This window comes from Scylla paramamosain, chromosome 9 (assembly GCF_035594125.1).
Source record: "Scylla paramamosain isolate STU-SP2022 chromosome 9, ASM3559412v1, whole genome shotgun sequence".
NCBI classification, from domain to species: domain Eukaryota; kingdom Metazoa; phylum Arthropoda; class Malacostraca; order Decapoda; family Portunidae; genus Scylla; species Scylla paramamosain.
Window position 1 is genome coordinate 7,309,593 of NC_087159.1, and position 22,908 is coordinate 7,332,500.

General features: G+C 42.6%; 3 protein-coding genes across 19 annotated transcripts in view; 2 read left to right on the forward strand and 1 right to left on the reverse strand.

Annotated features, from left to right (window-relative positions):
* LOC135103499 (uncharacterized) lies at window positions 1-6,431 on the forward strand. Of its 15 annotated transcripts, none has more exons than XM_064009882.1 (5): window positions 1-127; window positions 1,697-1,914; window positions 4,125-4,265; window positions 4,648-4,867; window positions 5,171-6,431. In XM_064009882.1, exons 1-5 carry the CDS (start codon window positions 52-54, stop codon window positions 5,236-5,238), a joined length of 723 nt encoding a protein of 240 aa, XP_063865952.1. In that variant the 5' UTR covers window positions 1-51; the 3' UTR covers window positions 5,239-6,431. The 15 variants fall into 15 exon arrangements, with proteins under 15 accessions (XP_063865952.1, XP_063865955.1, XP_063865956.1 ...); XM_064009885.1 differs by having other exon boundaries at window positions 4,657-4,867; XM_064009886.1 differs by having other exon boundaries at window positions 4,125-4,256.
* On the reverse strand, window positions 5,170-12,874 carry LOC135103498 (uncharacterized). Its single transcript, XM_064009873.1, has 7 exons — window positions 12,489-12,874; window positions 12,222-12,348; window positions 11,815-12,011; window positions 10,906-11,097; window positions 10,352-10,450; window positions 9,801-9,965; window positions 5,170-7,149 (listed from the first exon to the last, which is right to left on the reverse strand). The coding sequence occupies exons 1-7, from the start codon at window positions 12,489-12,491 to the stop codon at window positions 6,874-6,876; spliced, it is 1,059 nt and encodes a 352-aa protein (XP_063865943.1). The 5' UTR covers window positions 12,492-12,874; the 3' UTR covers window positions 5,170-6,873.
* LOC135103497 (uncharacterized) overlaps window positions 12,252-22,908 on the forward strand; it is a 17,643-nt gene continuing 6,986 nt past the window's right edge. The window contains exons 1-7 of one of the 3 annotated variants that reach the window (XM_064009872.1): window positions 12,282-12,417; window positions 13,420-13,596; window positions 14,194-14,390; window positions 14,597-14,788; window positions 15,625-15,723; window positions 16,121-16,288; window positions 17,014-18,082. In XM_064009872.1, coding sequence (XP_063865942.1) covers window positions 13,491-13,596; window positions 14,194-14,390; window positions 14,597-14,788; window positions 15,625-15,723; window positions 16,121-16,288; window positions 17,014-17,250 — 999 coding nt within the window. In that variant the 5' untranslated portion in view covers window positions 12,282-12,417; window positions 13,420-13,490 and the 3' untranslated portion in view covers window positions 17,251-18,082. Of the gene's footprint in view, window positions 12,418-13,419; window positions 13,597-14,193; window positions 14,391-14,596; window positions 14,789-15,624; window positions 15,724-16,120; window positions 16,289-17,013; window positions 18,083-19,852; window positions 20,917-22,908 lie in introns of those variants that run through there. The other 2 variants (XM_064009871.1, XR_010270080.1) reach the window with 2 other exon arrangements.

Here is a 22,908-nt window from a genome sequence, read left to right on the forward strand (position 1 = left end):
AACAGTCAGACAAATAAAATTACCTGTAAGGGGATTCGTAGTGTTTACCGGATGAGGGAGAGAAGCACCACTTCACACGGGAACATGGCACAGATCAGCCGGGAAACTCTGAAGAGGAATATCTCTGGTAAGGATTGTGTGTTTTGCAGCAGGGTTTGCAGAGCGGCGAGAGGTAGGTGCAGGGATGAGTGTGCCACCTTGTAGAGGCGTGAATTAGAAGGCGTGTTATGTTAAGGCTGAGGTAGAGTGAGGAGGGTAAGGCCAAAGTGTGGGGAGGAGGCCAGTCATGCATTGCGGTGGTGCCGATGTTGCCGGAGGTGGAGGCGGCGTGGCGACGTTGCCAGGTGGCGGCGGCGGCGGCGGTGGTGGACCCCAAGCGGCGGCGCGGCGTCACTCCCCGCAGCCCAGCCTGCCCCTCGCCACTCACAGGTCAGGACCCGTGGATTGTACTTATTTTTCCGTAAGTTCCTCACAGTGTTTAACGTATTTAATCCGCTATATCTCTTCGTCTATCCCGTGTCTGTGTTTTGCTCAAGGTTTGGTGTCATTTCTCCCTTTACTTGCAGCGATAAAGTGAAGTGAAGACGCGTGAACCTTTATTTGTCAGTTGGTCCTTGCAGCGTCCTACTGAGAGCCGAGACCGGCATTACGAGAGCCGCTTCAGCCTTGGGGGTCCAGAACATACAGGTTTTTGAGCTATTTCGCAGTGTTTCTGTGGTGATTCTGTGTCCTACGGCATAAATCTATGCCTAGTAGTTGACGTTCCTGGTAAAATTTGCTATTGGTCCGGGGAGAAGTTCTCTAGAAAATGTCTGAAAATGGAAGGCGAGAGATGGCGGGCTGGCGTCGTCCTCTGTCCGTCCCAGTACAAGGGAAATATTTTTGGAGACAACTTTGATATTTGACTTGATTTTTACAAAGTAATATCGTAGGAAACTGGTTAGCAAGTATTGGAAGGGGTTTATTGGTAGAAACCAGCAAAATGCGTAGTGGAAATGGATGAAATAGAGGAATGAAGAGGTGGTGCGTGGGTTGCGACCTTTTGGCGCAAACTTGGTTGATGGCTGGCAGTGACGAACTTCATTGAGGGCGTGTGAAATATTCTGAAACGGATGTATCTGCCGATTTTGTTCTCATCTTTACCTAGTTTTGATTTACGTGTTTTGGGTTCTTTAGCGGGAATGTAAGCATATGTTGATAAAAGTCTGATGAAATATGGTAACTGAGACCAGAAAATGCTTGATGGCAGCTTGAGCGAAGCGTAGCTTTGCCAGCGCGGGCACCAACGGTTTTGCTTCAAGCATTGTACTTTTTGCGGGAAAACACCTCATGGTTCGGTACTTTGGAAGGCTTTGATCGTACTCATTCATATTTTTCCTTATCATATTTTTAGTATATATGAAAGATTTAATCGAAATAAAGTAATCTGGACTCCTTTATGAGGGGGACGCGCAGTCATCTATGTGCGATGTGCAGCCCTTTGTATTAGTCCATTTTGTCTGCTACGTTTGTTTTGAAGTCTGGTGTTAATACCTGGGTAATTACCATTCAGGGCTGGTTTTTCAGTATATTGATTATTTCAGAACTAATTGAATATTGTATGAAAGGTGAATGTTTGCCGCCCATACAACATATGCCCCTGAAAGCTTGTGGAATGCAGCCAAGCACATTATTGATTGATTTTTCCTCGTTCCAGCTATCCTCAAAGGGGCAGATCTAGACACTATCTCTGCTAAGAAAGTGAGGAAACAGTTGGAAGAACAACTTGGTGTTGATCTTTCGAGTCGCAAGGAAGAAATAGACCAGATAATCATGGCTGACGTCGACCAAGTAAACTCCCATTCAGATGAGGAGCAGTCTGAGGAGGAGGTGCCCAAGGGCAAGGACGACTCAGAGTCCGAGCCAGAGTCCGAGGTGAGCAGGTTGAAGACTCTCTCTCTCTCTCTCTCTCTCTCTCTCTCTCTCTCTCTCTCTCTCTCTCTCTCTCTCTCTCTCTCTCTCTCTCTCTCTCTCTCTCTCTCTCTCTCTCTCGACTTTTTTGTGGACTTCACATTCTTTTGTAAATTGGTAAATGTGTAATTTGTTATGTATGGTGATGGTAATCTTATATTATAATTTCAGTTATTAATGCCGTTATTTTTATTATTATTATTATTTTTTTGTTGATTACGTAATTATTTGGTAATGCATTTATTATATAATGATTAGTTACCTTTATCTTACAAGCAGAATTTTATTTGATATTCAGTTTTAACTACATGTTTTGGAAGCAACAAATGACTGAAGAAAAACTAATTTTTCTAGATAAACTTATTATATATATATAATATATATAATAAATAATATATAGTATATATTATATATATATATATATATATATATATATATATATATATATATATATATATATATATATATATATATATATATATATATATATATATATTTTTTTTTTCTTTAATGTTATTTGCATTATTTATATTTTTAAATTTTAATTTATATTTTTTACTCAGAAAAATTAAAATAACTCCATTGTATTCCTCAGCTTCTTGCATATCCAGGAGAATACTGCGACTTTTTTTTTATGGTTTTTGTAAGATTCAATACAAATTAACTTTGGCTCCCATCACATTTCATCACATCTTCATTTCCTGACCTTGTGTTAAAGCTTTTAAGATTTTAACAAGTGAACAATTATGTGAACATAAAGCTTTTAAGATTTTAACACAAGTGAACAATTATGTGAACAATTTCATAAATGCTGGGGTGAGGGTCTTGTGACTCTATGCTGGGTTCAGCATTCTTTTAGTTGTGGGAAATTTTATATGTATAGATAGATATTTCCTGCTCTATATTTTTCATGGTCCTTAGGTTGTGGGAAGTTTTATAGATATAGATATTTCCTGCTTTATGTTTTTCATGATGTCCTTACTTTGTGGGAAGTTTTATATATATATATATATATATATATATATATATATATATATATATATATATATATATATATATATATATATATATATATATATAGATAGATAGATAGATATATAGATATATAGATATAGATAGATAGATAGATAGATAGATATTTCCTGCTTTATATTTTTTATGATGTCCTGAGAGTTTTAATAGAAACTTCAGTACTGTAAGGAACAGTCATTAGTCATGTTGGTAGAATATAGAGCTTGATAATTGTCAAGCAATAAGTCCTAGATCTTGTGTGTAGATCTGGCCAAGGCTATCATTCACACCAGACTGCATCATGAAGGCAGTGAAGAACCTCAGATATTACAGTTTGTTTTTAGTGATTTCATCTGATGCATATTCATGATAATAATAGTGGTGTAATAAGAAAGCTAGATATTTAAGTTAAATAATATCATTAATTTTGTTCTTTGGCATCTGGGGTGTTGGAGACATTATTGTAACAACTGAGCTTTAGTTGTGGGGTCATACCTGTGTATCCAAGAATTGTCACCAGTGGTCAGTCTTCAGGACTCATGGGGTCACTCTTAAGCTTGTCAGTTGTGACTTAAAAGCAGAGGTATTGCTACCTATGCAAAAGTAATTTTGGAAGTTTTGATAATTACTCTGTCTGTTAAAATTATATAATAATGGGGTGTGCAGAGCTATTGGTAATCTTGATGTTATAAACAAACTGGAGAGTTGGTCAGTAACATATTGATTTTGATCTTTTGGTTGTTTTCCAGAGTAGTGATCACTGTCAACAAAAGTTGTAGCATCTTGGTTTGATATTTATTTTATCTCTGTACTCCCCTCTCCATTATTGCCAGTGTCAGGTGTTTGGCAAAAATTAACACTATCACTTCAAAGCTTATAAATTGAAAATGCACTGAGCATTGGGTTAATGGATAGGCAGTAGCTGTCTGCTGGTGACCGGCTGGCAAGGCTGGATAATACAACATTCATGCAGTAAGCTGTAGTATTGCACTTTGCACCACAAACCGCTTAACTGTAACTGAGTTTTTAATAGAAAATAAAGTAAAAAGATAAATAGCACTTGAAAATTTAATTCTTGCATCAATTGTTTTGGAGTGTATGGGACAGATTGCCTAGGTTTACCCATGATGTTTGTAGAATGTGTAAGCCCTCATTGCCCACAGGGAAAGGGAGGAGACGATGACGACTATGAACCTGGTGGCAAGAAGGCAGCTAGGAAACCCAAGGCTAGTCCCAAGAAGCGCAAGACTGATGATGATGATGATTCTGATGAAGAATGGGGCAAGAGGAAGAAGGTAGCCGTGGTCTGTATATCATCTCTGGATAGACTAGTAGGGAGTATGGTATTACAACAGTCTTCAGTTGCAGGTTCATCTCTTCATTGTGCAAGTCCATGTTAGAGGCTGCAGGTGTCCTCAAGGAATTAATTATGGTTATGTTTGGGGAGTGATGGTGTGGAAGTGTTCTGGAAGTAAGGGCTCTTCTTTGTCATCTGCTTTGGCTGACCTGTTGTATATTATGGCTGCCCTATTATCTAAGTTTTTAGTATTAAGTAACAGTTCAACTGATTCAAATCATGGAAGAGTTAAAAGATACTTTTAAATATATAAAGGATAAATTTTGCATTAACCTGACTCATAATGCATTAGCTTGTTAGGGTGTGTTGTAATCCAGTGCCTTTTATAGGCCAAGAAGGGTGCTGCTGCAGGCGGAGGTCGAGGCAAAAAGTCTGCATTCACAAAGTCTTTCAAACTGTCTCCTGAATTGGCTGATGTTGTTGGATCAGACGTGATGCCTCGCCATGAAGTGGTGAAAAAATTGTGGGCTGTCATCAAGGAGCGGGAACTCCAGGATCCCTCAAATAAGCAATATGCAATCTGTGATGACCAGCTGTTGAAGGTTATCGGTATGTTTGTGGCTATATTTGGTTTGATGTGTACCTAATAATTGTAAGGACTCGTATTAGAGAGAAATTGGCATTCCTATTTTGCAGGTTTTGTTGAAGTTAACATTGATGATCATTAGGATTTATTCATGTCTTGATTTGTGTTGTAATTTCTTCTGTGTATTTTACCTCATTGCAAATGATGTCTGCAAACAATTGGTGATGAGGTCTTAGACTTTCACTACCATAGATGACCAATTAGATTAGCAAAAACTTTACCTGAAGGACAAAGTATATAACATTGGCGATTTACTTCTGTTTCAGGTGTTAAACGCTTCCGCACATTTGGTATGATGAAACATCTCAAGGACCATTTCCTGGAAGCAGCATAAGACAATAACTAGGGGTCCTGTCTAGCAGTGTTTGCTGCTGGCCACACTGTGGCAGCTGACCTATTAATTCTCTACTCTCAGCCAGCCTCACAACCAACTCTGCTTAGGTAAAGAAGTCCCCTTTGTAATACTTTTGAATGCGGCATTTCATGAATTACCAGTGAAGTATTTTTAGATTTGATTAATTGATTGTGTATGTACAGTATGTAAAATGTCCCAGCTTACATTGTACATTGAAGTCCCCCTGAAGTTTATATGAATTATTGTGGGACTAATTTGCTTGTAATGTTTGGACAATTATTTGATGCTGCATCATATTCTTGTCTTTATAGAATATATTGGTAGATGAAATCTCACTTAGGGGAGTAGCCGTGAGGGACGTCAGTTATTAGTCTTTCTAAGCATTGTTTGGTGTGTGCCTTTTTTGTATCTTGAATGTGCTTCTATTCTTTTGTGTTCATCTTATAAATCGGATAATGAGATTTTGTCTTCTCATAGCAGAGATTATTCCCCTCCTATTCCCTCTTCTGTCTGTCTTGAGATGCTCATGAAAATGGAAAGTTAACCACTCATTAGCTATTCACTCCTCATGTAAAACATTGTCATTAATCATTACATTTCTTCTGTTTCGGAAAGTAGCATTGTAATATAAAATGTTATTACAATTTATTTTTCTGTGGCTTGGAAGTAGAGATTTGCTTTTATGACTGGTACAATTATTTATCAGATTACTGCATTCCACTTGTTCAGAATGCTTCAATGAGTTTAGGACGTGAAACTTTCAGTTATTAATTTTTTTCTCATTATTTTTAGTTGTGATATACAGAGCCACAGATAGTTGACAAGTTAACTATGTCACAAGGTACATCTTTTAATAAAATATTTTGTAAAAAATATATTGTAATTATTCCATTGTCATAGCAGTTTGCACTTGAAAGTTGTGATGAATGTAAAATGGAACTTCGATAAATTATTAAGCACTGAAAGGGTGGTCAACAGGAAATTTCTATGTGCTTGAGTGTATTGACATGAGTATTGATGTGTAGTAGAAGGGTCATTGTGTATCAACATAAATTCAGAAGATGGAGAAAAAAAAATACTTGTATGACATTTTTTTGGATGTTTACACAACATGCTCAGAGTTGTCTTCATAGCATAAGAATGTTAACCATATAAACTCGTGCTTTAATATCTTTCCTGAATTTTTTTACTTTATATTTGATATCCTGGAGTCCAGAAGAGAATTTGCAGCCCCCTTTTGAAAAAAATAATTGCCTTGGAAATTTAGAAAAATGGATGTAATGCCTAGTGTGGTGATATTCACCTTGCAAATAGATATTCTGGGTAACGCACAACATTGGATATTGTCTTTAGAGTTTGTTCTGGCTTGGGCAGAAATAATAAAGAAGGCACAAGACGGTTTTATATTTATGAGTATTGAAGATAGCAGTACTAGTGTCTTGTGATTGATCACTGACATGACAGATACATGGTATTATCATCTTTTTCTGGTGTAAGGGTGTATCTACTGGCACTGAATTTACCTAGCTGGTATGTGCTTATAACTTGAATATTCCTTCATAGTAGGTCAATAAGCCCCATGCTGTGATGAGAACAGGAAAGGAATGCACAGTATCATGGTGTTTCGCCTATGGAATCCTGAGATTTCTTTTGTCTTGGTGCCAGTGTTCGTACTGTGAGGAAGTTCATACACAGGTATTTGTAGCAGGCGTCCACCGTGTCGTAGTGGTTGATCTTTTTGCAGTCGGTCTTTGAGATGAGTCTACAGTGCGCCTTGTTGATAAAAAGCTTGACGAGGAGAGTGGAGTGCTCCATGTCCATGATGTAGCCCTTAATATTAGGGTATGGGTTGCTAAGTAGTACTCCCATGGGGAAGTGCACAAGCATAGTCTGTGGGGACAAGAGTAACAAATGTTAAAATTACCTGGATGCAGAGAAGTGCTATAATGCTCTGAGGGTGTTATCATTGACGTGTTATTTATTATCACTTTGAGACTGGGTGGGACCAAAATTCGAAAGATGTTTTATAGAGTGGGGTAAGTCCGAGGGCTCATTTTACTCCCAAAGACGCCTGTCCCAGTACCTAAAGAAGGTAATGGTTTGGGTGTAGGACTACAAAAGTTGAGAAAATTGAGTAGCTTCATATACTAGAGGCCAACCGCATATACTTGAGTTCTAAGTTCTGGTCAGACTGTTCATGAAAAAGTAATTGATAGATATGTACTATTGAGGATATTGAAGTATCGGGAATTTCATGTTGACTCATTGAAAATGTTCATGAAAAAGTAATTGATAGATATGTACTATTGAGGATATTGAAGTATCGGGAATTTCATGTTGACTCATTGAAAAGTTATTTGTCTTTTATAAGATAAAGTTGTATCCGTAAATATTAGGTGCAGGGCGTATCACTCAGGTATAACGACTAGCAATGAAGAAGAAATGTTAGCATGGGGGACATGGCTAAAGGTTTCGTGGCAACATAACTCTTGGCTTAGAGGAAAAAAAAAGTTAAATCACCGAGAAAGAAGTGGAAATTCATCTCAATGAGGTAAGATCTTTAATGCTTATACAACGTGATTTTAATGACAATTATATCAAGGATAATACACCATCAGCAAAGTCTGCCTAAAAAGCGTCTACTTGTCTTGTCAAGTCTACTTGGAAAAGTCATACAACTTGCACAGGCTAATATTTTTGTATATCTTGAGTTAGTGGTATGAAAGTTGATTATCCTTACGGGACTTAACACTTACAACAATACAAAACGTCTCTAGGAAAGATTCTTTTAAATATGTTTAATTTTGGTTTATTAAATAATTTGACTCCATATCGTATAGACTAGGATAATCTTATTTTAGTATATTTTGTACTGTAAAAGAACCATTCGTTTTAGTTGTGATAACCAAGGAAGCCAGGGGGTTGATCACCTGCCTCAGTCTTCTCCAAGGATTCTTATAATTATGTTCCTTGGCCTTCACCAGGATCAGTTGTATGTAGGTAAGACCTTTATTGATTACGAGGGAGGGGGAGTTAGGTTTAGGTGGGTGAATCTTACATCAGAGTGCTGGCTCATTGCTCCAGTCAGGTCGTCGATCACGCCGAAACTCACACCATATGAGGACACAACTCTTTCAATCGTATATGATGTTTAATCACTTCTACCGAGTGAAACTGATAGGTAACTTGCAAAAAGTGAAAGGGTGTCTTACATATGGTTTCTGAATAACTATTCAGCCGATTCTGTTAGAGGTTGGTATGTCATGTGACCTATATGTGCAAATAACTGAGCATGTCAAATCTGGATATGCACAGCGCATGCGCAACCCTCATTGCAGCTCTTGAACAATAGCTGGTAAAGTTGAAATTTGGTAATTAATGTGGATCAACAATGCTTGTATGGATGAACATGCGAAATTCAGATTCTCTCTGGGTATACACAAATCACAAAAAGAAAATAAATAGATGCGCTTAGTTTTCTGCAATTTTTAACTAGCTAGATTTGGTCTCAGCGCGGGCAGAGATCATCCATACCACTAGACGCAGAAATTAATTTTCTATGAAATGCTACATCTAACACAGCGTCTCTCGTAAAATTTCAAGTTATAGGGAGTTGAAGTTAATTCTCATCCACACGCTAGCCTGAAAGAGGGATGGATAGTTGTGTAATGAGTCTCGTCAGTCATATTATTGGTTTTGTTTATTTTTTTTTATTATCTGTTTATTTATTTATTTATTTTGTGTGATAAAATTTAGTGTTTGTAAACATGCACATTGATTTTTTTCTATATTTATATAAGGAAATGGGGAGAGGGGGATAGCAGATGTACACAGCTTTTCAGTACCTGCGAGCTGGCCTCTACAGCCAGTCACTGCTCAGAACCCGTGGTTTGAAACGCTTTCGGCTCTCATAAGAAGCATTTTGAAAGGCCACAAAGATGATTAATCGGGTTTTCATGGAGTGTTTTTTTCCATTGAAGATAAGGAATATTTGTCGAACTATCACTGGAATCATGAAAACACGTCTCCAGGCTTCGATGATTTCCATCAGGATTTGTTGAGAGTACTTGTGGTAAGACACAAAAATGTTTGAAATGCGGTCACGGATGGAAACAGTCCCTGCCCACCCACTGTTGTAATGCATGATACAAAGATGAATGTTAAGAGATAATTTTTTTTTTTTTCTGCTCAGGGTCTGCGCACAATAGTCAGTAATGTTATGTTATTTATACTTTAAGTACTTTAAAATTGAATAATTCCAATATGATTTTTGCGTTTTCAGAAAACAAAAAAAAGAAGTTTCTTCCTAACCATGTCCACGGAAAATGTTTGTGAACTTCAGATGCCTCCTGAATTATTGCTTAGAAAATGTAATAGACTATGAAGATGATCGATCATGTGCGTGAAATGCATATGCAGCTGGAACTCGTTGTGCCCTTGTCAGAGAGAGAGAGAGAGAGAGAGAGAGAGAGAGAGAGAGAGAGAGAGAGAGAGAGAGAGAGAGAGAGAGCGCACCTATATAGGAACAGATAGAGCCATACTTTGACATTGAAGTTTTTGCCTCTGATGACATCGGCGACGCGGATGTTGTCCTCCTCGTTGCCGGTGGCCACAGTGAGGAGGTCGATGGTGGTGATGCGGGCGGCCAGCAGCAGCGTGGACAGCGGCACACACGGCACCATGATAGTGCTTCCTCGCTCCTCGTCCTTCACTCAACGGTGCCAAATGAAGATAAAGAGATTGAGACACGCTTCACAATTTGAACATGATCATATTCTGAAACACTTCACGCCACATCTCTACTGCATTCAAAAGGCTTTAGTTGAAGTTACACCGGTTTTTAGGGGTATTTTAATGGTTCAAGTAACATTTTAACATGATTTCTACATTATTAACAGGAGAAATAGTCTTGAGAACCCTGCTAATCATCTCTGTGGCCTTTGAAAGTAGTCGTGGTGAGAGAGCAAAACGTTTCAGAATGAGGGTCTAAGTCGCACTGTGTTATTAATGTGAACTAGCAATGCATTTCCATCCCCGTCCCTGATGTGGAGAGTATGACAAGGAACGGTTCTCGGGGGGGGAGGCGCCTTACCCCTGTCAAGGTCTCGTCGTTCAGCTTGCTCCGCGCCCTCATCAGCTGCTGAAAGTGCTCCGGCAGGTCCTTCTCTAGGTGCCGCAGCCAAAACCTCCGCTGCCGTGAAGCAAACATCATTGTTATTATTATTATTATTATTATCATTATTATTATTATTATTATTATTATTATTATTATTATTATTATTATTGTTATTATTATTTTTATTATTATTACTATTATTATTATTATTATTATTATTATTGTTGTTGTTGTTGTTGTTGTTGTTGTTGTTGTTGTTGTTGTTGTTGTTGTTGTTAATAATAATAATACAATAATAATAATAATAATAATATTATTATTATTATTATTGCTGATGTTTCTCCAGCTGTTTTCCACACTTACGAATATTTAAGATAAACTTTTCACTGAACATCGGCTAATAATCCACAAAATACGTTACGCAATTGGCAGTGTGGTATACGTAGATCAGCGTCCCGGAGAATAACTGTGGTGGGAGAAGGGGTTATTAGTACTAGTGACATAATAGCAACGTTTGAGTCAGCACATACGGAGCAGGGCTGGCTGCGGTGAATGCAGAGTGGGGAGATCCAGGCGTTGCGCCGGCTCTGCTGTAGGATGGCGTAGGATCGCGGGTCTGGCTCCACCAGCAGTCCCGTCCAGCTCAGGTTCCTTTCCAGCATCAGCGTCTGGCTCATGAACTCCCCGTCGGCCGCCCCGACCTCCACGAACACCCCAGGGCTCTGCAAGGCGATAAGGTGAGGCGTGGAGTTAGGCACGGCTAGGTGGAGGATGTCTCGGATATCAGTGATTACATGACAATGAGCTTGTGGAATGCGTCTCCTTATTAAATACGCGATATGTCCCTTTCGTTAATGTTTTGTCCACCTCAGTAATGTGAGGCTTAACCCAAAAATATCTTCAATCTTTCATTCATTGCTCTGGCATGCTCAGGAACACTCACCCGTTTTCACTTTAGTATACTTCCTATGACTGGAAATATTTTAAGTTTTTGGGGAATGGTATCATGACATCTCTCACTTTTGTTTTAGTATCATTATCATTTACTTGAGAGAGAGAGAGAGAGAGAGAGAGAGAGAGAGAGAGAGAGAGAGAGAGAGAGAGAGAGAGAGAGAGAGAGAGAGAGAGAGAGAGAGAGAGAGAGAGAGAGAGAGAGAGAGAGAGAGAGAGAGAGAGAGAGAGAGAGAGAGAGAGAGAGAGAGAGAGAGAGAGAGAGAGAGAAAGTAGTAGTAGTAGTAGTAGTAGTAGTAGTAGTAGTAGTAGTAGTAGTAGTAATAGTAGTAGTAGTAGTAGTAGTAGTAGTAGTAGTAATGTTTATTTACCTATATTACATTTTAATTTTTTACTAATATATCCTAGTAATCTTTGGTCGGTTCAGTTTGCCTGTAGGAGAGCACAGAGACTAAGGTCACAAACGGAAGGCGTTCCATCAGACCTACCTCTCCCTCCCATATCTGCAGCAGCTTCTGTTGCATCAAGTTCCAGTCCACCAGCCGCGCCCACACCGGCTCATTGATGTCGAAGGCGCCAGTCACCGGGCGGCGGGGCGGCGGGACGAGGTATTTTTGCCGGATCATCTCTAACAAGTCTGGGTCGTTTGCACGTGGCGGCCCACTCAGGTAACTTCTCAGACACTCTGCTCATAATCCATAATCCATCAATTTGCTGTCATCATTGATATATGAATCATGCAATGTATTTATATGGCAAGAGCACTGGAAGTGAAAGTGAGTCCCTGCATCTGGTATGTATGAGCAGCATTACCCTCAAATCATGTGGAGGCATTTACTCGGTTTTTAGCACGCACCAGTATGTGATAACACTACTACTTGTAACAATAACTGACCTTGTTCGCAGGCATGTGACGCCCAGGGGAGGAGGCTCAGGCCATAGTTGTTGATGTAGCTGACGAGGATGATCGCTGACAGCACCAGCAGCAATACGTTCAGCACCACGTTGCTCTGATACAGCACCTGCCGCACCGCAGAAGAATACCACCACCAAAGAGTTAGCAGCCGCCTCTATTGCCTCATGTTATTCAGGTACAACGGCACTCACTGTCATGCCAATGATTCTCCGACATGAAAACAAAGTTACACACAGAATATCCCACCATTGCTAAAATAATGTAGTACACAGGGGTCTGCTCCTCAGCCTCGCCCTCCTGCTATTCTGGTAGACGTTTCTATTTTTCACGTATAAGGAAGACTGAGAGGAAAATCGGGTGAATGGTGACGACCAAGGAAGATACTCTACATTTCCTTGGAGAATAGGTGACGAGCGAGCGGCGTACGTGTGCGTGGCGGAACAGAGCAAGTGTAATAGTAACGTAAAAAAGTTAATTTACAAAACTTAACTAACTCGCTTTCCTGACTATGTAGGGATACAAGGCCCTCACTTTTGTAGAGGGCGGCCCGCTTTATGACACACAGGTATTATACACAGCGTGGAGAGAGGAGGAAGTAGTCTGTATTCTTGGAGTGTTTTCCTTGTGCGTGTGTGTGTGTGTGTGTGTGTGTGTGTGTGTGTGTGTGTATGTGTTTTTTTTTTTTTTTTCGTGCACTCTTTCCTCCCTGCTTCGTGTCGCCTAGCTGTAGTACCTGGAAGCTCGCGGACAATATATATAAGTTTATTTAGCGAATTTCGCTTATGAACACGCAGCGGATGGGAGACAATAGCTGCTTCCTGTTATCATCAGCTTAGTGAGACAGGTGCGTACAGGGGTAGAAGTGATGATGGCGTTGCAACTGTTTCCTCCTCCCAATGACTTGAACTCTCTCAAGAGGGAAGTTTCAAGACACTTATGTATCTTACAAGTTTGGATGATCCTTTTGATTTCTTTTGAGACTGGCACCTCGGCGGACTTTTTTTTTTTTTTTCGCTCTTTTCGTTGCCCTTCGCCTGTGCTTTTCTTACACATACAAAAAAAAAAAAAGGCATATATACTTCTTACAGCTTGATTAACATGTTGCACCCATAAAAAAAAAAAAAAGGAAGCAAAGAAAAAACTCAAATATTGGACTCCTTTCCACATACCCACGCAGATAATACGAGTGGACACCGAGCACTGAGCAAAGAACGAGTGTGAAGGACCGTCGTGTTAGTGGCGGGTGGAATGAAGGGCTTCGCAGGGCTGAGTGTTGCGGGCCTGGTAGTGGTAGTGGTGGTGTCCGTCTGCCTCATCCGCCTCGCCCAGTGGACCAACTCCTCTTGTGACTCGGGTGAGGTTGTCTGCTGTTGTCTTTCCCTCTCCCTCCAGTGGTTCCTCTGTCTCTTCCATCCCAGCATACATCCCCATTCACAACACCCTTCATCTCCTGCTCATTCCATTCACACCTCAAGGAATCTCACTTGTTAAATTTCCTCGCATTTTTTTTTTTTTTTTTTCACCCCCGCGATGTTTTCTGCTCTGGTTGTTATTCCGTGCACACACACACACACACACACACACACACACACACATTCCTGTAGAACTCACGCACGAAATAGACATTATTCCTTGGCTTAACGTCCCGCACCTATTACTCGCAAGGTGAATAGGGACAACACTGTGAAGGGAGACAGACCCAATTATTTCTGCTCGACCAGAGATTCGAATCCGGGATCTATCATTTGTGAGTCAAGTCTGCCAGCCATTACATCGTTACTACTGCATGAATTCACATACACACACACACACACACACACACACACGGTGATGCTTTTTGGAAGTAATTCATTAGTTTAGCCTGAAACCACTTCTCCATGTCACGTGCTACTATACCTAACGTGCTTTCCTCCTCTGTAACACCATCACCATCACTATCTCCTTCCCTCAGAGTGTCTAGAAACCTACTTCAGTGGGCAGGACATTCTCATCAATCCCGCTCTTCTGCCACTTCTTCGGGATAAATATTTGCACCCTCCTCCGAGCCAGCCTAACATCTCGCGCCTCCACACGAGGCGGCTGCCCTGGAGGGAACTGCTAGATTGGGACAAACTTCAGATCACTCTCGAGGATCTGTGGAAGGATCAGGTAATGGTGTACGGCAGGGATTCATAGTTGTGTGGGTTTGTCTCACCCAATAGAGTGAGGTATTTATTATGTGTGGGTTTTGGGTGCTGTATATCCCTGTTATCATCGTGCTAACACTTCACTCCTTTGACTTCTGGCCGTGTTCACCTTGACACATCCTCCGCCTAGCCGTGCCTGACTCCTCACCTCACCCTGCCGCCCTGCAGAGCCCCGGGGTGTTCGTGGAGGTCGGGGCGGCCGACGGGGAGTTCATGAGCCAGACGCTGGTGCTGGAGAGGAACCTGAGCTGGACGGGACTGCTGGTGGAGCCAGACCCGCGATCCTATGCCATCCTGCAGCAGCGCCAACGCAACGCCTGGACCTCCCCGCTCTGCATCGAGGCAATGACGCCCAAAGCCGTGAGTTCCACTCGAGTTTCTGCAGCACATGGGTCTCTCAACCAACAGTGATATGTGGACTCTCTCTCTCTGTCTCTCTCTCTCTCTCTCTCTCTCTCTCTCTCTCTCTCTCTCTCTCTCTCTCTCTCTCTCTCTCTCTCTCTCTGTATATATATATATATATATATATATATATATATATATATATATATATATATATATATATATATATATATATATATATATATATATATATATATATATATATATATATATATATATATATATATATATATGTATATATATATTACGACAAAGAGGAAGATTTGCAAGGCATTTACGACATTCTAGCGGTGGGTGGAGGAGCCGCCTGGACCAGGTCGCCGCGCTGCCGGCGGGTAATGGGCCAGCCAGGAATACTAATGATCCAAATTACATGACACGAGCCTTGCATTTTTGTGCTGATACATGTGAGGCGCGGGTGTTTGCTTATGTTTGTTTGTGACCGGAGAGTTGCGTGGGCGTCGAGGGATGCTTAGACCGTCTGCCCTTCGATTGTAAAAGACCATGTGGCGTTGATGATTTTGCCGGTAGAACGGGACAGATATTGGTACTAAGGTTAGGTTACGTTAGGTGAAGGCGCTGACCACGGCCATGGCTGGGAGAGGACTTTATACAGTGGCCTTGGCGTAAATAATATATATATATATATATATATATATATATATATATATATATATATATATATATATATATATATATATATATATATATATATATATATATATATATATATATATACCATTAAAGAACATTTTCTTTAAGAAGTGCACGCATGTTTTCTTTGATGGCTGCAGGGACTACTGTGGATGCACCACCAAGTAGAAGACTTACCGCCGGAGCTGCAGGGTCTGGTGCTGGCCAGGAGCAAGATGATGGAGTTCACCGTGCAGGGAGTAAGTCACTCAGTGTGGAACCAAAAATAAAAAAAATATCATATATATATATATATATATATATATATATATATATATATATATATATATATATATATATATATATATATATATATATATATATATATATATATATTGCATTTGTTATTTAATTCGTTACATTACTACTACAAATCAGTGTAATGAAAAATGTCCCAGGCTGCAACAGCACAAGGTGCAGCACACACACACACACACACACACACACACACACACACACACACACACACACACACACACACACACTTCTGATTCACCATGTGCTGCCTCCCTCCACCCGCACCACACACACACACACACACACACACACACACACACACACACACCCATCCACCCACATAGCTTCGCCTCGCTGCAGGACCTGCGCCGGGGGACCATCGTGCGCGTGCCCTGCTTTCCCCTCTCCAGGGTGCTGATGGCCGCCAACCTCACCGCCGTGGACATGCTGGCCATCGCGACAGGGACGACGGGAGACCAAGACAGGATCAAAGACGTCACTTACAACAAGAAACTGTTCCATGTCAAGGTTAGTTCAGACGTGTGTGTGTGTGTGTGTGTGTGTGTGTGTCAGTGTGTGGCATTTTTCAAGCGTCTTTCCTTAATCGAAGGAAATAAAAGATGAAGGACAGAAACACTTCCCTGATAGCATACGGTACATAAACTTTGGATAAGGATATAAACTTATCAATCAATCTGCCATTAAGGTTAACTTGACGGATAATTCACGCTTTTGTGCCACACCTAAGCCACAAATCAGACGCTATTCAGGATCATCATTTGGCGTGGATCTGGAAAGGGAGGGAGAAGAGAGTATTCAGGTTCTTATGCATATATTACACCTATATACTTGTGCTGTGTGTTTTCCCATGTGGCTGAGCAAGACGTGGGATACTGGCCCATTTTCAGAAACGTTTTGCTCTTTCACCGCGAATATTTTCAAAGGCTACAGAGATGATTAGCAGGATTCTCAATAGAGTTTCTCCTGTTAATAATTTATAAATCTTGTTAATCTATCACCATAGCCGTAAAAACACCTTTAAAAATCCGTGTGACTTCATGTACAACCTTTTGAAAGTGGTCAGGATGCGACTGCAGTGTTTCAGAATATGATCTATTATTCCTTGCTGAGTTAGTCCTCTGGAAAATGACGTTCAGAAATGCATGGTAGAATCACAAGCATGAGAGCGGATAGACAGAGGCTTAACGGTGTGTCAGTCCCTCTTGCCGTCAACTGTTGCTTCCTCCTTACAGACGCTCTTGATGCAATACTCTCGCATGTACCTGATCAAGCATCCGTACCCGATCATCAAAGGCTACATCATCGACATGGAACGCTCGCGCCTCCTCATTCGGCTCTACTGGAGGAAGTCAGAGTGCCGGCTGCTGCAGGAAGGGTCATGCCGTCGCGTCAAGACCTACGACCTGGTGGAGGCGTGTCGGGAGTACCTGTGTTACGGCTTTGCGGTGGTGTGGACCCATGCCTTGTGACTCGGCGGGTGATGAAGTGGTGAGATGATCCTCTTTTAGAGAGATGGAGGAGTGATGTAGTAGGCTGATCCTCTTCCAGTGAGGGAGGGAGAGAGTATCTTCTGCTTCCCGCATCCAGTTTGTTTTTTATAAAAGTAGTGTTGGTGTATTTTTACTTCTAATCTGCTTTCCATTGCGACAGCGAGTGTCAGGAGTCTTGTGTGTGGAGTGACGCTTTACCTCTTAGAGCAAAATGAAGGATGAGCGGACGTGGTGCCACAGTCCAGGTTGTCAGCTTTGGGATGGTCGCGTGCCCTTAGGACGTTATATTGAATAGTGAGTACCTCTGAGGCCTGTTATGGGGGATGAGGAGGCATCGATTTGTACCGTAGTGGTGTGGGACGTGATGAAGGCAGCCTGGTTGGTGGTGTGGTGGTCGCTGCTCCTAGCAGTGGTAGGCTACTGTCATCTAGGTGATTGTAATTATCAATATAGTGTTATTATTGAAAATCCTCAGCAGCGAGGCTCAGCGCGGTCACAGCCACGCCGCTGTTGCCTGGGAGGTCTCTTCAGATGTGGCCAGATGCTGCCTCCAGGCCCCCCATCACAGATATCTTGGGAATGGATGAGTGAATGCAGAAGGTGAGGGAGGAGTGAGGACTACATCTCACCTCATTCACATCCTTACCTTTGTCACGCATGACGCACCTGATAGATTCTTACACGTCAGCCACGTTTTCAATTTTTCTTGCCCGCTTCTCTGTACTCCGCCCGTCCAGCAGCCCCACACACCTGCTGAGCCTCGCAGTGTCCCGTCACTGTGCGTGTGTCCTGCCAATAAAACATGACCTCATCTTTGCGTGTGACTGGCATGTGTGTGTGTGTGTGTGTGTGTGTAAGAGTCATGCCGTAACCTTTTGTGTAATGTACTAATACACTACACAACTACAAGAAACACACACACACACACACGCGCGCGCGCGCGCGCCTATTGTAGTATATTGGACTTGTCCCTCGAATACAATTGATGTTAGGTTTTAAAGCTCACCTGCTGTTTTATGCATTAAACGACTCACTGTTAATTACTTTTTTTTTAATTTATTTATCTTTTATTTTTTACGTGTGTGTGTGTGTGTGTGTGTGTGTGTGTGTGTGTGTGTGTGTGTGTGTGTGGCCATTTATATTTAGCTATTCATCTTTCTTCTTATTTTCGTCTATGTATGTATGTATGTATGTATGTTTTTACGTATCTATCTCTATCCATCCATCCTCTATCCTTCAACATTCAACCTTTTTCCGTGTGTGTGTGTGTGTGTGTGTGTGTGTGTGTGTGTGTGTGTGTGTGTGTGTGTGTGTGTGTGTGTGTGTGTGTGTGTGTGTGTGTGTGTGTGTGTGTGTGCGCGCGCGCGCGTGCGTGCGTGCGTGCGTGCGTGAACCAAACAAGTTAATAAAACCATCTTTCAAGGCTCGCCACACACACACACGTAAATTACCTGCTCTTCATGGTGGCCTAATTATGATATCCAGCAGGAGAAGGAGGAGGCAGGAGGCAGGTGAGCAGGCGGGCACCTGACTCCGTGGCCAGGTGGAGTGAGGGCCAGACAACAAGCAGTGTCAGGCTGTCACTCCTGTCCATGGCACACCGCTGATTAATAACTGTGGGGACATTGTTTTCTTAATTACATGGCCACTCTCTCTCTCTCTCTCTCTCTCTCTCTCTCTCTCTCTCTGTGTGTGTGTGTGTGTGTGTGGGTGGGGAGGGGGAAAACGGAAAAGTAGATAACAGATGGATCGACCGATAGATACAAAGATATACATTTGGATCGACAGATGGGTAGTAGATAGGTAGGTAAACAGTCTCTCTCTCTCTCTCTCTCTCTCTCTCTCTCTCTCTCTCTCTCTCTCTCTCTTGTTAATAAATAATTGATTTTCCTCAAGTGGGTTCCTCTTGCCACCTAAGAGACCTCGGCCCCTGTGTTCCCTCACTGGCGGCTCCACGTCCTCACTGCGCCCTCAGACTCGAAAGGAGAGGTGACGCTAAAGTCCTGGTGTTTGGTCCACATGATGTACTGTCGACCAGGAAGTGGAATCCCTACGAAAAGAAGGCGGCAGTTGCGTATTTCACCTCGAGCTGATCCCTTGCGGCGCTCCAGAACACGACCCACGATGTTGACACTTGCAATGACGTCACTTGCAGATTCCACAATGCTACTCTCATCTCCCGCAGTACTCCCCTCAAGTGCCTCTCCCAGCCATGCCCTTCGTGCCGCTACTGCCTGCTGGTCCGCGGTGCCTTCAGGGGGTGCTCTGGTGCATTGTTAAGCGGGTCAGGGAGGTGCAGAGAAGAGCGTTGTGTCCGTGTATGGGAAATTCGGCATCTTTCCCTCTTGCTTACTCTGACGTCATTGGGCGGGTGGTGACGCACGGAGGCCCGGGATGGAGTCGTAATACTTTTCTGTTGTTGAGGAAATTTCTTTTTACCCTCCATCTGATTCCCTTCCCATTTTGCTTTTCCCTTTTTCCTGTCTGGTGCATGTTAATCGTGCTATTCATTCATTCATTGTTTCCGCAGAGGGATGGTGCATCGTGAACAGTAATGGCCACACGGCTGGGTGGTGGGAGCCAGGGGTCGGCCGGCAGGCTGAGGGAGCTTATTGGGCCAAAGCAAGGCTGGCGTGATGAGGGTGTGTTAAGGTGTGGAGTGAAGGCAACGAAAGAAAAATTGTGGTATGAAGACTGGGCGGCAGCGTCGTCCTTGGCCACACTGACGTAGAGTGAGGAGGGAGTTTCGCGCGCTGGGCTGGGCGGGCGCGCCTGTGCAGGACCTACGTATTGATTGTTCAGCGCTCAGCATCCTTGCCAGGCACTACTCCGTGCATCTTCACACACACTCACACGACACGCCACCACCTCAGCTCCGCCGACACCACACTCCCGACGAACCCAGACTGTGGCGGAAAAGCAGCTTTCGGGAGGAGGGTGGGGCCGGCCCGCCAGGAGCTTCCATGTGAGGGCCGTCAGGAGTACGACAGGCTGGAGCATGCCCGGCAACGCTCTCCAAGTCGAGGGCGATTTTGCAAACTGTTTCGTTCATATAAACAAAGATTCCGTGCCTGTAATTTTCAAAGGCGCGTAGAAATCAACCCGTAAAGCTGAACGGAGGTGAAAGTCGGGTTTTGTTTGCTCGAACATGAAGAACGGAGAGGAGGGAGCCGACGAGCGCCCCGCACACCGTCATCCGCGCTGAACACTACCACTGGGAACAACCAAAGCTCCATAGCACTCGGGTGTTCCAAGTCTGTCCTGATGTGCGGCGGAGAGTTGGCGGTGTCGGCGAGCGGCACACAACAGCAGGCGCGGGTAGTGGGCAGGCCAAGGCAGTGACACAGTGGATGCAGGAGTCCCCACGTCTCCCCGCACCAGCACCGCGTCCGTAGCCAACACCTGCCTGCCCAGCACTACCCGCTCTGCCCAGTTTCAAGTCTCTGCCGCCATTTTGGGCTGCCCACTGGCCCACACGAAGGATCCTGAAGACTTTTGCGCGGGAAACTAGCCAACTGTTGCTTGTAACTTGAGGTTGGCTAGCTGTCCCGTCCCTCCTGTTCCTTGGAAACCACCAGCTACTTGGGGATCGTCGTCATCTTGTCCGCCACACGGCTAAGCACGTGTGTCCTGCCTCCGCTTTCCGTGAGTATTCCTTGTTGTTGGGCAGTGGTCAGGCTCCGTGCAGGTGTGTATGACCGCTGGGCTGTGAATGCCATTCCTGCGGACTAGATCATTAGCTTGCTCATGACGTCGGGAGGAGCTGCAGGGACTGACAAATCGGGGCACAGGGGCGACTAAACACGCTGCCGCTCCTTTTATGATGCATTCAGGAGCCGCATTCCTCTGCACCACCTACCATGAACGCCATAGGGCGCTAGCAACCAGTAGGATCCATGACATGCTGCCATTAACCATCACCGCAACTGAAGCCTGGATTTGGTCTCAACTTGAACCATTTCCGTCATAAACCCAATGTTTCGAACAAGGATGCGTGGGGGAGTGAGGATGCATGGCGGGATGATATGCGAAGAGAGTTACATTATGCTGTGGTTGGTGCATGCCATGAGGTGCCATGAGGTGTCCCCAGGGTTGTTTTGTGCCACATGTTGTTGGCAGCCGTGGTGGCGGGCGTGTCAGCCCTTCCCAGCAGACGTATGGTGGCGAGGAGAGGGAGAGGGGGAGGCAGGGAACGGGGAGGTTCCGCTGGCCCCGCCCACCTTGCTGACGTCAATGTCCCTCCCTCTCTTTCTGTCTCTTCCTCTCCTAAACACTTTGGCCTTCCCCCCACCCCCAACTCATCTCTCTCTCTCTCTCTCTCTCTCTCTCTCTCTCTCTCTCTCTCGGGACGTATGGAAGAGCTGACCACCGTTATACACGTTAATCTCTTAATCTTCGTTGCTTACAGGTGTTACACAGATGCAGGTGAAGGTAGAGAGTGACTGGAGGGTGGCAGTATGTCTCCAGGTGCTTGATTGTTACCCTATCGCATGAACACCTTTACCTGTGTATTGTACGAGCATTTGTTTGTTTGTCTCTCTGTCTGTCTGTCTGTCTATCTGTCTATATGTGTATGTATGTAGGTATGTGTGTCTGTCTGTCTGTTTGTCTGCCTGTTCATCTATTCATTTATCTATCTATCTATCTATCTATCTCTCCCTTAATCTCTATCTGTCCATCCATCCATCTGTCCATCTGTTCATTTATCTGTCTGTCTATCTGTCAATTTATCTATCAGTCTATCTGTCTATTTGTTTATCTATCTATTTATGTATGTATGTATGTATGCATCTATCTATTTATCTATCCATTTATCTGTCCAGCCATCAATCCATCTACCCATCTGCTTATCTATCCATCCATTCATATGTATAACCATTAATATATCACCTATCAATCAATCATTTAATGTATGTATGTATGTATGTATGTACGTATGTGTTCATCTCTATCCATCTATCTATTTACCTGTCTGTTAGTCAATCTATCTGTATATCTATCTATCCATCTATCTATCTATCTATCTATCTATTTATTTTATCTATCTATCTATCTATCTATATCTGTCTATCTCTCCGTTCATCTCTATCCATCTATCCATCTATCTGTCTACCTGTCTGTCAATCTATATGTATATCTATCTATCTATCTATTTATCTATCTATCTGTCTGTCTATTCAGATATCGATCAATCAATCAATGTATGTATGTATTAATTCATCTCTATCTATCTGTTCATTTCTCTATCTATCTATCCAACTATCTGTGTAGATATTTATCTATTTATTCATCTATTTACTATCTATCTATCTATCTATTTATCTATCTATCTATCTATCTGTCTGTCCGTCTGTCTCCTTATATATCAGTCAATCAATCAATGTATGTATGTATGTATGTATGCATGTATGTATGTATGCAGCAATCTATTTATCTATCCATCTACCTATCCATCTATCTTTATCTTTATTTATCTATCTATCTATCTATCTATCTATCTATCTGTCTGTTCATCTCTATCCATTTATCCGTCTCGCTTTTAATCTATTTCTCCATATATCTATCTGTCTATCTATCTATCTATCTATCTATCTATCTATCTATCTGTCTATCTGTCTATCTATCTATCTGTTCGTC